The sequence below is a fragment of the Lynx rufus genome, unplaced genomic scaffold (genome assembly GCF_022079265.1).
Source record: "Lynx rufus isolate CCGP_SWC_20201006 ecotype Redwood Valley unplaced genomic scaffold, mLynRuf1.p SCAF_5, whole genome shotgun sequence".
NCBI lineage: Eukaryota > Metazoa > Chordata > Mammalia > Carnivora > Felidae > Lynx > Lynx rufus.
In genome coordinates this window covers 5825755-5840883 of record NW_025814867.1, presented here as the reverse complement: position 1 = coordinate 5840883, position 15129 = coordinate 5825755, and the positions used below count along the sequence as shown (strand labels likewise).

General features: G+C 47.1%; 1 protein-coding gene across 1 annotated transcript in view; it reads right to left on the bottom strand.

Moving 5' to 3' along the window:
• The window catches only part of ITGA9 (integrin subunit alpha 9), a 345722-nt gene that overhangs the window by 48703 nt on the left and 281890 nt on the right, over nucleotides 1-15129 (bottom strand). Inside the window, exon 23 of the mRNA XM_047099700.1 lies at nucleotides 14369-14476. Within this exon, the coding sequence (XP_046955656.1) occupies nucleotides 14369-14476 (108 nt within the window). The remainder of the gene's footprint in view (nucleotides 1-14368; nucleotides 14477-15129) is intronic.

Sequence of the window (15129 nt, the reverse complement as noted above, 5' to 3'; positions counted from 1 at the left end):
CTCTGTGTGAGTCTGCCATTATTTCATACAATATTTCACTCCTTACGATAAAAGCCAACGATTGTTTCCCCCTCACCAGCTCTAGGGTTTGGCGAAAACAATGGCATGCCCTCCCCGCTCCCCCACACCCTTTTCCTCTGGGTGTGCTGGCCAACAGGCTGGAAAGTCCGTAGTTCAGGCACCACCAGGCCGCCCAGTAGAACAGAATTCATTTACATTTAATCGGAGAAAGCCAAATCTCCTAGAGGAGGCCCATTTCTCGAGCACCGGGATGGTCTTTTACTGGAGTTAAAGGGATACAGATGGGAAATAGTTTCAGAGAAGCGGTGACAACAGAAGAATTTCCAGATGCAGTCAGATTCTCTTCAGTGAAAAAAGTGAGACATAAATATGTTATCTGAGCACTTTGACGTGCATGCCAAAAATGTTTTCCTTCCACAGATAATGAAACATTTTGGAAACAGAACAATCTGTTGATGTGGATAATAAATGAGTCGGTAGCCCTCATGTGGGACACAACACGGCCCTTGGATTTGGATCGGTTTATTCAGATTCCGGGGCTAGCTCTTAGACCCATCTTATGGTAAAGAACAAAGCCCGTCCCCATCTTCCATGAAAAGATAAAGTAGCACACCTGTTGATTCACTGAGTTATCGCTGCATTTATTAGATGTATCCCTTTATAATTATCCCTTTCTCAAAAAGTAAAGAACGATCATTTTCTGATTATCTCCCGTGGAGCCATCTGTCTAACCTCCCTTCCAACTTTCTGAGAGTATATTCATCAGAGCGGTGAAAAGAGAATCCTTAGGTCTAAAGTTTCAAGACTGTGAGACGCCTAAAATGTGCTTCCGGTCCTCATGAAGGACGAGTGAAGCTGGTTCCCGGACAGCGGGGGAGAGAATCACTTCTCAGCGTCTAGCAATGTTGAGAAAGTTCCCTTCGGTCAGAAGAAACTTGGTGTGTATATCAGAGAGGAGTCTTCCTGTTTTGGTGCTTCTGAGGCATCCACAGCAAGTCCTGGGCAGGTTCAATGAGAACCACGTGTTTCTAGGCAATGACCGACAGCTCTGTTCATCCTCAGGGAGATTTCCTGTTAGCAACTCCAGGAACCACCCCTCACCCGGCAACGACAGGGCTCTGTGTCATGATGCTCTTAAGGAATGAAGGAAAGTAAATGGTAGAATCACTCACTTCTAACCTTTATCCATGTCAGGGACCAGAACAATCCTGTCCCTAAGTGTGGGCATTCCAACCGGCCCACACACCAGCTACGGAGCATTGATGCTTCCAGATGTCACAGCGGCCGTGAGTACAGGACCCTGGGCTCCTTGATCAGCTGGCGCCCTCAGTCAGCAGGGAGAGGTCACTGACGTGATTCATTGGCTCCGCCCACACGGGTTAAAGGGCAGCCTCTGGACCACACTGTGCAGGGACATCCCCGGCTGAAGCTTATCGCCACCTTCCAGAGGCTGCGTGCCGAACGTAAGCTGTGCAAAGAAACACACACTTCCTCCCTCTAGCCAAAACTAAAATTGACCCAAGAGCCCAGGAACGTAACTCTCTCTCCAGAATTCAATCAGCCGTCTCCCCGTTTTTAAGTGTCTGGCTTCTGTTAGAAACAAAAAAAAAATTGAAGCCAACAGAATCCTGACTCATTTTAGGAACTGGACTATTCAGCTCACATTCAGACGTATGCAGAACCAAGGGAAAAAGAAAAAAGAAAAAAATGGCTGGAGGCCATTGCTGAGATCAGCGGACTTGACTGTGTGTGTGTGTGTGTGTGTGTGTGTGTGTGTGTGTGGAAAAGGAGCATGTTTTCACGATGTCAGAGAAGGTGGAGTTCAATTTTGTTCTGAGAGGCCTTCATTTCTGTTAAGTGATTTGGCCCCTTATTTCAAAGTTTTACCTTTTGACTTATTCCCACTTCACAATTAAGGCAGCCTCTGCTGTGAGTTAAGGGAAGATGCAAAACATCTTGGGATTTCAACTCAACGCAAATTTCCTGAGTTCCGAGGACATATGAGGTGCTCATGAGATGTGTTGCAGGGTATGCAGGGGTCTAAGGACACCACCCTGTCCTACGGCAGAAAGAAATACTTAATGTCGATTCTAGTCTTTCATTTATCTGAGCACATACTATAGCCGGGCCACCAAATGCTGGACACAAGGTAGCCATGACTTTCTTGTCATAGTGTTTTCAATCTTGTGGAAGAGGACAATTGAAAAATAGTCATTTTAGGCGGTGACAAGTACTATGAAGAAAGTAACACAGAGAAAGGGGATAGAGTTGATGGAGATTTGCAACATTAGCTAAGGTGACCAGAGAAGATCTCGGTGAAAAGGTGAACTTGGGCTCAGGCTCACACTATGAGAAGGAGACAGCCATGCAAAGAACTGGGGGTAGAGTGCTCTCACAGCAGAGGCAGGTGCAAAGGCCCCGGGTAGGACTACCCAGGAAGGTATCTGGGAAGGCTTGATGGGAGAGAGGATGTGTGAGAACTAGGTCTCGAGGAATGAGTGGGCTTTCCGTAGCCAGAGGGAAGGAAGGAACCATTAGGAAGGCCAGGAGGCCCAGCGACGTGCGTGGTGGGTGAATCAGCAGCCCTCATGGTCCAGAGTGGCTGGAAGACAAGGTCGGGGGCAGAGGATATTGGAGGACATGGCCTGGAAAGGTGAATGGGAGGTCATGCAGGGTTTTAGACCACGTGGTTTTGACCATTCAGATCTCCTTGTTAATCTTTTTACAGAGAACCCCAGGGGTGTCCCTGAGAGTTACACAGATAAGTTAATACAAGTCGTCAAATGGCAAACCAGGTCCTCAAGGAGAAGAAGAACATCCCCCTGGACCCTGCGTCCTGGGGTTTCTAGGCCTTGAATTCTTGTTAGTAGGAAAGCCCCTCCCCAGATGAACGCTGGTTTGGTACAGGATAAACCCTCGCATTTCAACAGAAAAGCTGAGAGTGGAGAAGGGGGAATAAAAGAAGCATGCGTCCACTATGGAGGAGAGTAGTAGACCCTGAAAAAAAAATGAGTGGTTCAATGTTGGGTTATCTGCTGGGTTGGTTTGGAGCACCAGACCTGGCTGGTGCACAAGTTAAGTTCTGGCCTCCAGCAAGCCTGCCACAGGGGAGACTTCTTGTTCCAATTATCCTCCGTGTGTAACTAAGTCACAGAGCCCAGGCCTTCGCTCCTGCAAAATGTGCCTTAACAACCGGCCGGCTTCAGAAACCGGTGTTACTGTCCAACTGCTGTTGCCAGCGAACTAAGTGATTTCCTTTGCGGCAGAAAGCTCCCCCCGGGTAAGGGCTAGCGAGCACACACGGAGGCTCCTGGATGTCCAATCTGGACACCGCAAAGGGCACATGGGGCCTGGGGCTTCACCGGAGAGAAACCACAGAGGGCTAAAAGCAAGGAGAGAGAATTCTCAGGAAACACAGACTCGCCAAGCCAAACCTTCACGCGCAAAGATCACGTTACAACCTCCCGAGACAGCTCGGGGCCTCCACCCTGAATGAAGGTCTCCGCGAGACCTCCCCGACCACAATTCTAACTTCCAGGTAATGCTAACCTCCAAAGAGATGTCACAAGGCCTTGCACGTGGCTGTACGGTCTGGTCGTTAAGAGTGAACACTGACTTTGAGCATCCGATCTCAGCTCAGGTCATGAGCTCACAGTGTGTGGATTCGAGCCCCACATCGGGCTCACTGCCGTCGGCACAGAGCCTGCTTCGGATCCTCTGTCCCCGCTCTCGCTGCACCTCCTCGCCCCTCTCAAAAATAAACATTAAAAAAAAAAAGTGAACGCTAACTTAGCCACTTATCAGCTCTGTGACCTAGGCACATCCCTGTGCCTCTGCTTCCTTGGTAATTTCTAATGAATATTAATTTGTCCAGATAAAGTATTTGGTATATTGCCTCATCTGTAACAAGTTCTTAACAGAAAGTTATTATTATTACTACTTTTTTTAAGCCTGAATCTAACAGCTCCCTCTCAGAATCCTTGTGGAATATTATTTGCTACTTCACCAAAATAGAAAGAGTTTACTTTCATGCTGAGAACAATGACATCCATATCTACCATCAAACAGAAGTTTCTGCTGGATATATTTATGTGAGAATTTTGAGACAGGTTCCTAAAAGTGGAATTGCTGGTAATCACATTTTACATTCTGATAGTTACTGTCAAATTGCTTTTTAAAAGTCGATTTACTTATATTGAGAGAGAGTGGGGGAGGGACAGAGAGAGACGGAGAGACAGAGAATCCCAAGCAGGTGCCTCGCTGTCAGTGCAGAGCCCAGTGCATGGCTCAAACCCATGAACCATGAAACTGTGACCCAAGGCAAAACCAAGAGTTGGACGCTCAACTAACTGAGCCACCCACACGCCCCTATCAGATTGCCTTTTATACCAATGGTATTTAGGAGTGCCCATTTTTCCTCATCTTAACCAACTATGGATATTAACAATCTTTTAGATTTTTTCCAGTTTAATTGGGGAGGGACCTTGTTTTCATTTGAGCTTACACTGCTCTGATTACTGGTGAGGCTAATGTTTGTTGCTTATTTGCATTTGTTTTTTTAATGTTTATTTGCCATGAAAACTTCTGTGAATTGCCTGTTCATATCCCTTCACCCATTTTTATAATTTTTGGCCTTTTCTTTATTGATCTGAAGAAGACATTTACATATTTGTCTGTCAACCATGTTGCAAATATATTCTCCTAAATAATCTTTTAGTTTGGGATGTTTTATGATCACACAAAAGTTTAACATTTTTATAGATTTAAATCTGTCAATCTTTCCTTTAATGGTTCTGGATTTTTAATGATTTGATTAGGAAGAAGAGCTTTCCCATCCAAATATTATGAAAATATTCAGTACTTTCTGCTAATATTCCTTTTTTACCTATAACTTTCTAATCTGCCTGTTTTTTCTCCCCAGTGAGGTCGAGGTTTTCTGTAACTTCTTTCCAAATGGAGAGTCAGTTGCCTCCATATCTTTTATTGTGAAGGAGTCTAAACATCTCTACTATTTGGGGCAATTGTTTCATTGGATATTTTTTCTGCCTCTTTCTATCCTCTCCTTCTGGAACTCCAATTATGAGTATTTCTATGTGTATACTTTATGATGTCTAACAGGTCTCTGAGGCTTCCCTCATTTGTTGTATTTTTTTTCCTTTTCTGTTCTTCAGATGGGATATTTCTACTGATCTTCAAGTTTGCTGATTCCCTGTCAGTTCAAATTTGCTACTGAGCCCCTCTAATGAATTTTTCATTTCAGGTATTTTCCTTTCAGCTCCAGAAAAGTATTTTTTGGAATTTTTGGAACAGAATTTCTGTTTGGCTCTTTTTATAATTTCCATCTTTTACTGACATTCTTTATCCAATGAGTCATTGTTATTATACTTTCCTTTAATTCTTTAAACATGGTTTCTTTTAGTTCTCTGAACATATTTATAATGGCTGCTTTGAAGTCCTTGATTACTAAATCTAACATCTGGGCTTCTCAAAGGCAGCCTTGATTGATTCCTTTTCTCCCCCTGCGCCGTTTACCCTGTTTCTTTTTCTTTGCATGTTTCACATACGTATTTTTCTAAACTGAAAGTTTTAGATAAATGTTGTGGCAACTCTGAGTTCTTACCCTCCTTTGGGAAGAGGTAGTCATTACTTTTTTTGTTTTGCTTATTTGTTTAGTGCCTTGATTGGACTAATTCTGTGGAATCTGTGTCTTCTGCAATGTGTAATCTCTGATGTCTCTGCTTTTTTGTTGTTATTGTTGTTGCTTACGTTTGTTTTACTTTTAAGCCTGGTTTCCTAGGGGTTGTCCTGGTTCAGCATAGCCTAGTGATCAGCCAATGACTGGCCAGAGGCTGTACGTAACCACCTGGGTCTCGTAAGGCTTTTCCACCCTTAGCCAGTGGACCGGTGTGTGGCTTGAGGAATGCAAGGTCAGGCAGTTTATAAGCGTGCCCCAAGCTTTTACTTTCCGCATGCACAAGGCCTCACATCCAGTAAGTTGATTACCTTATATTTCCTGGGGGTGAGCAACATTGTTTGCCATAGAGCTACGTCTGTTTCTTTCCTTACAATAAAGGCTATTCATTTCTTTTTAAATGTTTTTAGTGTTTATTATTTTGAGAGAGAGAGAGAGCCAGCGAGCGAGCAGGGGAGGGGGAGAGAGAGAGGGAGACAGAATCTGAAGCAGGCTCCACGCTCTAGGCTGTCAGCACAGCCTAACTGATTGAGCTACCCAGGCAGCCTAACCTTATGGGTCATTTTAAAGGTGTGCCTCTTGTAAGTAACTTACGCTTGGATTAAAAAAAATCTAACCTAGGGCGACTGGGTGGCTCAGTCAGTTGAGCGTCCGACTTTGGCTCAGGTCCTCAGGTCACGATCTCACAGCTGTGAGTTCAAGCCCCATGTCAGGCTCTGTGCTGACAGCTCGGAGCCTGGATCCTGCTTCAGATTCTGTGTCTCCCTCTCTCTCGGCCCCTAACCCACTTGTATTCTGTCTCTGTCTCTCTCAAAAATAAATAAACATTAAAAAAAAAAAAAGAAAAACAACAAAAAAAAACCCTAACATGACAGGCTCTGTCATTTACTAGGGCATTTATTTCATTCACAGTTATTTTGATTATTGATATGTTTGGATTTATTCTTGCCATCGTATTATATATAATCATGTGTATGTATTTATTAGTGAGGTTTTTTTTAAATTTTTTATTTTTAGAGAAAGTGTGCATGAGAGGGGGCAGGGACAGAGGGAGAGGGAGGAAGAGAATCTTGAGCAGGCTCCACACTCAGCACAGAGCCAGATGAGGGGCTCAGTCTCGCGACCATGAGATCGTGACCTGAGCCAAAATCAAGAGTCAGACGCTTAACTGACTGAGCCACCCAGGCACCTATGAGTTCTTTTAAAATGCTTCTTTGGTGGTTTGGATGTCTTTGCTTTCATTCTTTTAAGGCATCACTAAAACTTTCATGTATTTAGACTTTTTATTTTATCAAAGCCTTGAGCTAATTGGTACAGAAACTCTTCCCCAAACAAGACAAGAATCTTGACTTGCTTTCATTTCCATTTTTCCTGCCTTCTCATTCTCATCTTGAGATCATCTGGATCTCCCTTTCAGGTTGTTATAAAATAACGGAATAAGTTTAACTGGCATTTTGGGGGTCATTTCGTGCTACATTATTGGAAAACCCCTCCAGTTTCCAACCCAATGCTTTATTCTCTTACATCCATTCTATGACACAGCTCATAGGCTGAGGTTTTTGTTTGAGGGATCAAAATTTTTAATGTACGAAATGCGAGCTTCTCTATTTCACGGAAACACTGTCTTCTTGCTTCTCTCTGAAGATATCAATCTCGCTCATTCTACCATCTTCTGTCTGGATCATGATTACACCGTCTGGGATGAGGTTTTCTTTTCACAGCAGTTGGTGCCTCTCTGTCCTGGGGCTGACATGCTGCAATTCAGTGAGTGTTTCCTGGTGGTCTGTTCATCATCTGTCTGTTCTACTGATTGAGTCTGCCTCTGGTGGCTGGGCAATGCTCTGAGGAGGGGTGTGAAATACACTGGAGTAGGAAACACATGAGCTTTGGAGCCAGACAGACCCGATTACGGACCCTTCTCTCTGACTTACCAGCTGTGTAACGCTGGGCCAGTCTTTGAGACTGGTTCCTCTACCTGGGGTAAGGACCACCCTCCCCACCCCACCGCCACCCCCGCCCCTTGTAGAGGTGCTATGTGGATTAAATTTGACAGCTCATGAACACAGGCCACGGAAGCCTCAGGACAGCAGGAAATGGTATGTTATCTTGTCAGGTATTTAGGAGAAAGCTCTTCATTCTTTAGTCATTGATTAAATGTGATCGAGTTAATGGTGCCAACACCACCGTCTTTAAGAAGCTTCTCCAGGGGCGCCCGGGTGGCTCAGTTGGTTAAGCGTCTGACTTCAGCTCAGGTCATGATCTCGCCGTCTGTGGGTCTGAGCCCCATGTCAGTCTCTGTGCTGACAGCTCGGAGCTTGGAGCCTGCTTCTGCTTCTGTGTCTCCCTCTCTCTCTGCCCCTCCCTTGCTCACACTCTGTCTCTCCCAAAAATAAATAAACATAAAAAAAAAAAAAGAAGCTTTTCCAGATCATTCTAGGGGAAAGCAATTCAGTCCTCCATTTCTAAGTTTAAGCTTCTGTGTGGTCACTGATGTATCAGGTACATCTTTCCTTTATAGGGATATAGACTCATCACAAGTCAGGTGAAGCTCCCATATCAACTGACTCATTCTGGCAGAAATTAGATCATGGGCAGTCCCGTCTGATGTGTCTGCAGGGACAGGGTGGGAGGGGGTTTATAATTTACTTCGATATATTTTAATGGATACTAGTTATTAATATCGTATTGATGTCAACATCCTAACGATGCCCTATGGCAAAGTTATTGATGTGTCTCCTCAGAAAATCATCCCTTATTTCCACATTCTTTTACCTCCTGGAAATCAGGTCAGTTCTTTAGAATTGCTGTCCCAAAGCAAGGACAGAGCTGGCCAGAGAGGTAAACCTTTTCAGATGGTTTTGTGGGAGGAACAAAGAATGGAATGCATACTCAGTGTCTCTAGATTAACACTAGAGTTCTTTGAAAGACCCAGGCTTTCACCTAGCATACGGTTCCAGCCCTTTATTCTCTGTAAACTGTCATGTCTGACTTTCTTCCATCTTGCATTTTTACAAGAGCCAAACCCCAAAGCCCCCACTTCCGGCATCAGAAAGCTGCACACACATAGGTTTTCAGTGTCAGCAAATAAAACTTGAATCCTGAGACAAAGCTCCCATCCCTGTCCTTGAACTTCATACATTGTGAGTAAAACTTAACTCTGGAGTGGGACCACCACCCAAGTTCAAATGGTCGCCCCTTCATAAGCCATAATGCTTGTAACCTACGTGCTAACTTAGCTTCTCTGAGGCCCATGCCCAGGGGCTCTGCTAAAAGGCTTGTCTTTGTAGACAGACTACACCAAAGTGAAAGCCGTTACATTTTCCAGGCCAATTCCCATCAAGCTGTATGAGAGGTTATGTCCTCACTTCCAATAGGAACTTTCTCTAAGGAGCAAACGCTTGCCTCACAAGGGCTGTCTGGCCCACAGAAGCCACTGTCCACAGGTCATTTATTGGCAACATCCATGACGTGTGGTTTGACGGCCTCTGGTGGCAAGTGGCTTGGCCTTTCCCATTCCTAGGTCAGGAGAGATGGAGTGATCCACAAGTACACAGAAATGAGGCACCCCAGAAGGAATGATTAACTTACCAACTGTCACAGGAAATGACTTCCTATCACACTGCCCAGGTATCTGTCTGCAGTGTGCTCTGGAGAAGGTGTAGAAAACAGCTACCTTTGCCAATTTTGTATAAGACTAGGCACAGAGAACAGAGAATCAGATACTGCCTCCATTGTACACATACAACTGGTGACCTTTCCCTGTCTGGAAAGTTCTCCCCTTCGCGTGTTCTCCACATCCTCTCAGCCCTGACTCAAAGAGTCTGCATTTCCTTTGCCCTTCCCAAGGTGGGATTTGCACCTTTGTACCACGTGCCTGGGTCTGGGCATGCCTCCATGCATCTGGCACATGGTCTTGCAGTGACATTTCCTAGGTCAGTCTCCTGCAAGTCTGAATTTCCGGAAGTGCTGAGTGACTTATTCCTCTTAGCAGAGCCTGGCACATAATAGGTGCTTTTTCCGCCAGTGTCTGCAGAAGAAACCCAGAATGATTTCTTGTTTGCCATGGTATAGATGTATGTATGTACGTATGTATGTATTTATGAAAGAGAGAGGGAGTGTGCACATGTGTGAGTGGAGGGGAGGAGAGAGAGAGAGAGAGAGAGAGAGTCAGATGCTCAACCAACTACCCAGGCATCCCTGCAATGATTTTATTTTAGATGGTCCAGAGAAGTCTGGTGTTCTTTCCCTCTCACTCTCTATCATGGTTATTGCACCTTGGCTTCCTGATGGATACCATGCTCACCGCGGCTTACCCACATTTTTGCTGTGCTGTGAGAAGTCAGTGTGTCCCCACAGGGCACCGCACAACGCTGATGGGTGGGAGGCAGTGGAAATTAAATCTTTCCTCGGACCACCACTGTGGCTCTATTTCTAAATAGAACACAAGCAGAGTGGAGGGGCTTAGAACATTTGCTACAAGGAAAGATCATGAACCACAGCTGGGAGTATGAAGGGGTCACCCTTCCTTAGGCTCCCTAGAAAAATCTCTCCCACATGAGCAAAGCCACACTCCACTCACAGCAGCTGGACCTTAAGAAACCCTCCGGGAAAACACAGAGTCTTTGGTGAAACCTAGAGGCAGGTCTGTCCTGCCCAGGGATCATAGCTCTAGCCCCCGATGGGCCTGAACGAATTACTATTTTTTAAGCCATTTTTTCATGTTTATTTATTTATTTTTGAAAGAGAGAGCAGGGAGAGGCAGAGAGAGAGAGGGAGAGAGAGAGAATCCCAAACAGTGTCTGCACTGTCAGTGTGGAGCCTGATGTTGGGGCTCGATCTCACAAACCGTGAGATGGTGACCTGAGTTGAAATCAAGAGTCGGATGCTTAACCTATTGAGTCACCCAGATGCCCCTGAATCATTATTATTTTTTTATGTTTCTTTCTTTATTTTGAGAGATCGAGGAGGGGAGGGGCAGAGAGAAAGGGAAAGAGAATCTTAAGCAGGCTCCCCGCCCAGCACACAGCCCATAAGTGGGGCTCAAACTCACGACTGTGAGATCGTGACCTGAGCCGAAATCAAGAGTCAGATGCTTAACCGACTGAGCCGCCCAGACGCTCCTGAATGAATTCTGAGTCAACAGCTGGAATCCTGTGCCACAGGCTCAGGGCCAGAGGTGGGGTGATGGCCCAGTGCCCATGGGGACGGCACGCCCACCCTTAGCATTCTACGTGGACGGCGACCACAGGCAAAACAGATACTGAGGGCAATGTTGGAAACAATCTGAGGGTCCCACGGGGTGTGGGGAGGGATGACGGAGGGCCCTCCCCCAAGAGGGCGCTTCGGTTGGCTTAACCGTAGCTGGCGGCTGGCCGCTCAGCCGTCCCAGGCTGGGAAATGGAGGTGGCCTGGGGAGGGGATGCCACCGGGCCGGAGAGTCACCTCCTGTGCGGTACAGGAAACGAGGGCCGGTTTCTCCCCAAACGGGTGAGTTCCACTTGAACCATGCCACCCAAATCTCCCAAATGAAAGCCCTACTCCACTCGCAGTCCTGGAGGGCCAACGTGGAGAACGCCATGAGCTTTAGGGGCCACACCTGTCCCAGGGAGCATTCTCGGGCTCTGCTGAGGAAGGGAGGGGCTGAAGCTGGGGACACGCTGAGCTTGCCTCAGAACAGGACGCCCTTGCTCTCAGCCCCGAGAGCTTCAGGGCAGAGGATGTCCTGCCCATCGGCCTCTGAAACAGGTATCCGGGGACCCTCGCCTCATCACTGCATCGCCTTTACATTACCAGGGTCGTCGTAATCCAACCCTGACTGTTCACGGGAACGAGGTGCTTCACTACCTGCTTAGCGAGGCCTGCCAGTGAGTTGGGTTTTCCATACCACGAAAAGGCCGCAAGCCTCTGACCACGGGTTGGCGTATCCAACGGGAGGCTTGGCCATCCTTGTGGATTCTGTTACAGACTTCGTGAAAATTCTAAATACGGCCTTGAACATCCAACGGGTTTGCTTCTGAGGACTCCAACAGTGGAATGAGGCCAGCTGACACCACGTGGGCTTTTGAGCGTCCCCTCAGCTACACTAACAGCCATGCAGTTCTGCAGACCTTCAGGAAAACCACGTCTCACGCCTCCCAGGCGAGCCAGCTATTCATAAATGTGTTCCAAAGTCCGTTCCAGTGGCTCCTCCTTGGTCCGATGATTAGTCAAGAGAAAGAGGGGTGTAGTTGGTTCTGAGATCCCCTCAGAAACTGAGTGACTTAAATTTCCTGTTTCGGTCAATAAATAATTCTGTCTATGAAGAAAAAAGTTCTCTCTGCCACCCTACAGACGTTTCTGCCGACAACTCTCAGGGCACGCTGAAGAGGAAAATGCTCCTGGGCCCGGGGGAATAGGTGGAGTGGTGGGTATGACTGATAATATTTAAGGGGGTAGACAAGAGCACGCGTGACCTTACGCCGGGTTCAAGCCACGGCACACCGCTGGGAAGGAACGTGGGCTCTTTTCTTCTGTGTCAGCAGAGCTCACAGACGTGGGCCCTTCACGGAACAGGAATGGAATATCATGAGGGAAGGAAATGACCGAGCAGGCGACTCGGGACGGGGCGACCTGCTCTACGTTCGATGTTTCACACGGTCCGGGTTTTCAGGCCACAAGACCCAAGCGGACCGAGATGCCAGGTACTGCTGTCACCATCACATGACGCTTTCCACACCTGTGGGCAGCATCCGCTTCAACTGTCGGCTCAGATGTGTGACATGTGGTGGTCCTTGCTACCCCAGTTTTCAAGCTCTCGGTGGAGAGACCGTCCCTTCGTCTGGCTAGAGCTATGTCCCTCGCGTGCCCGCGTGAAGAGCAATGATTCCGTGACTCTCTCAATGTGACGGCATGCCTTGACTCACTTGAGCATCCTGCCCCAGTCCTTCCCAGGAAGGGTCCCCCCTCACACCCAGCCACTTCAGACTGAAGCAGCCTGAGGCAGTTTTGAACAGTATGGCTCTCTTCCTGAATTCATGCGGACAGAGTGAACAACTCTGTTTCAGACTGTAGATTTTTCTTTCAGCCCACAGATATTCATTGAGCATGTATTACATGCCAAGCATCGTACTAGGGTCTGGAGATATCGCAGTGAGCAGAGAGAAACCCTCGTCCTTATACTGTAGGGGGCCAGGAGGAGGCAGATAAACTGGTCAAACATAAAAACACATGGAATGTCAGCTGGTGACGAAGGTGACAGTGGAGTGTGAGCAGGAAAAGGGCATGAGGAGTGCCGGCACCAAGGCCGGCCAGGGAGGGTGTCACTGGGCAGGTGGTATTTGAGCACACAGCTGAAGGAGGTAAGCTGGAGGTCATGTGGCTCCCTGGGGGAAGGGTACCTGAGTAGAGGGAAGGTCAAGGGCAAGCTCTGGAGGTAGGAAAGTGTCTGCTGTGCTCTAGGACCAGCAAGGGACAGTGTGGCAGGAGTGGAGAGAGTGGTCAAAGAGGAGGAACTGAGGTCACAGAGCGACAGGAGACAGACTGTGGGCCAGCTGGGATGCCGGAAGATTTGGGGGTGGGTAAGCCATTGGATTAAGACGACTGACCCACATTTTGGGAGGCTCGCTCTGCTGCTGGGCCAGGAAGAGACTGCAGGGGGGCCCAGAAAGAAGCAGGGACACAAGTGAGGGGCTACTGCGATAACTGAAGACAGATGATGGTGCCTGCGAGTGGGGTGCTGGCAGTGGAGGTATAACACGCGGTAACATCGTGTGAAGGTGGAGACATGAGAGTTGCTGGCGGATCAGAAGCGAAGTATGGGAAGAGAGGCTTCGAGGATGATCCAAGGTCTTTGATCTGAATAACTGGAGAGACTGAGCAGCCATTTGCTAAGATGGGGAAGGCTATGGGAGCAGCAGATTTGGAAGGGGACCACTGAGAAGACCACAGTTTTGGAGAAGATTGAGATTCCTGTCAGGCATCTAGATAGAGATGGCCTGAAGGCAGTTAACCATTAAAGTCTGGATTTCATGGGAGAAGTCTGGGCTGGATGTCATCAGCACACATTGAATACAAAGCCACGAGTCTGGGTGAGGTCTCTGAGATTGACCCCGAGCCCTACAGATGTTGGGGGGATGAGGAGAAAAGCCAGTGAGAAAGGAGGAACCAAGGAGACTGTTTCAAGGAGGTGGGAGGGATGATCACATACTAGCTGTCAAACTTCCCCTTGAGATAAAATCGACAGTTGACATAGAATCAAGTAGAACTACACATTCTGTATATGAATGTCAGTTTCAATCTACACCTCTGTCTTAGGAACTAAGCCTTCATCCCCCAGGCCTCGGTGACTCCTTGAGAATCTTCATGAATGCCATGGATCTTCCCCTCAGAAAAATGTAGCCTTAGCCACACCTAAGGTTGCCAGGAGTTTCCAGAACCAGAAAAGTCTATCCCAGAAGTCATGTTCATAATCGACCCTTCCCCATCCCCAGAGAGGTCTTATGGCATTAACCAAAGTGTCCCAATGCAGAAATTCAGGTGTCGAGGGTCCCCGGCTTCTCCAGGTATGTTTCTAAAGGTTGGAATGAGCTAAACTTTCTGGGTCCTCAGGGTAGAAGGCAAAATGTGAATGGGCTAGTTCGAACCTGAAGGCAACAGTGACAATAAGCGAGAACTCACCATCATCTCCTGGACATGAAACATTTCTGCACCTCCAGATGACAGTCGATTGGGGAAAGTGATACTGACAGATGACCCAGGAAGGGTGCTTGGCCCAGTATTATAGACCTGTGGGTGTGAGACACACACAGTGAGTTTTAATAAAAATACAGATCTTCGTTTCATGGCATGCAGTAGATACTCCCACAGAGACTGCAGGGTTTGGGATCTAAAAGGTCATGACTTCAAGTGATCTGAGATATTGAATAATGGCAGGTTTTAATGAAACAGAAATCCTCCTAATACACATTTTAAACCCCCCAAACTTCCAAATTACCTTATTCCCTTTCAGCATGTCTTTGTCTTCTTCCTGCTAAACATTTTATTTCTTTTTACATACCTAGGAATTACTCATCGGCTATTACACTTGGTGGGAATATAAACATAGTCTAGTCCCGTGGTTCTCAAACTTTAATGTACATCAGAATAATCAGATGGGCTTGTTAAAACATATACTGGGGGAGAGTCGTGCCCAGAGTTTCTGCAGTAGATCTGCTGGGGGGGGGGAGGGGATGTTGTTGGTGAGGGGGGTTTACGACTTCTAGTAAGTTCCCAGAAGACGCTGACGCTACTGGCCCAGGAACTGTAGTTTCAGAAGCACTGATCTGGTCCAAGTCCTGCTTTTACAGTTTGAGGTAACAGAGGAGACGAAGTGAATTTTCCCCAAACCAAATGATGTCACTTACAGAAAGAGCTGTTCTTACTACACCGCCCGGCTGATC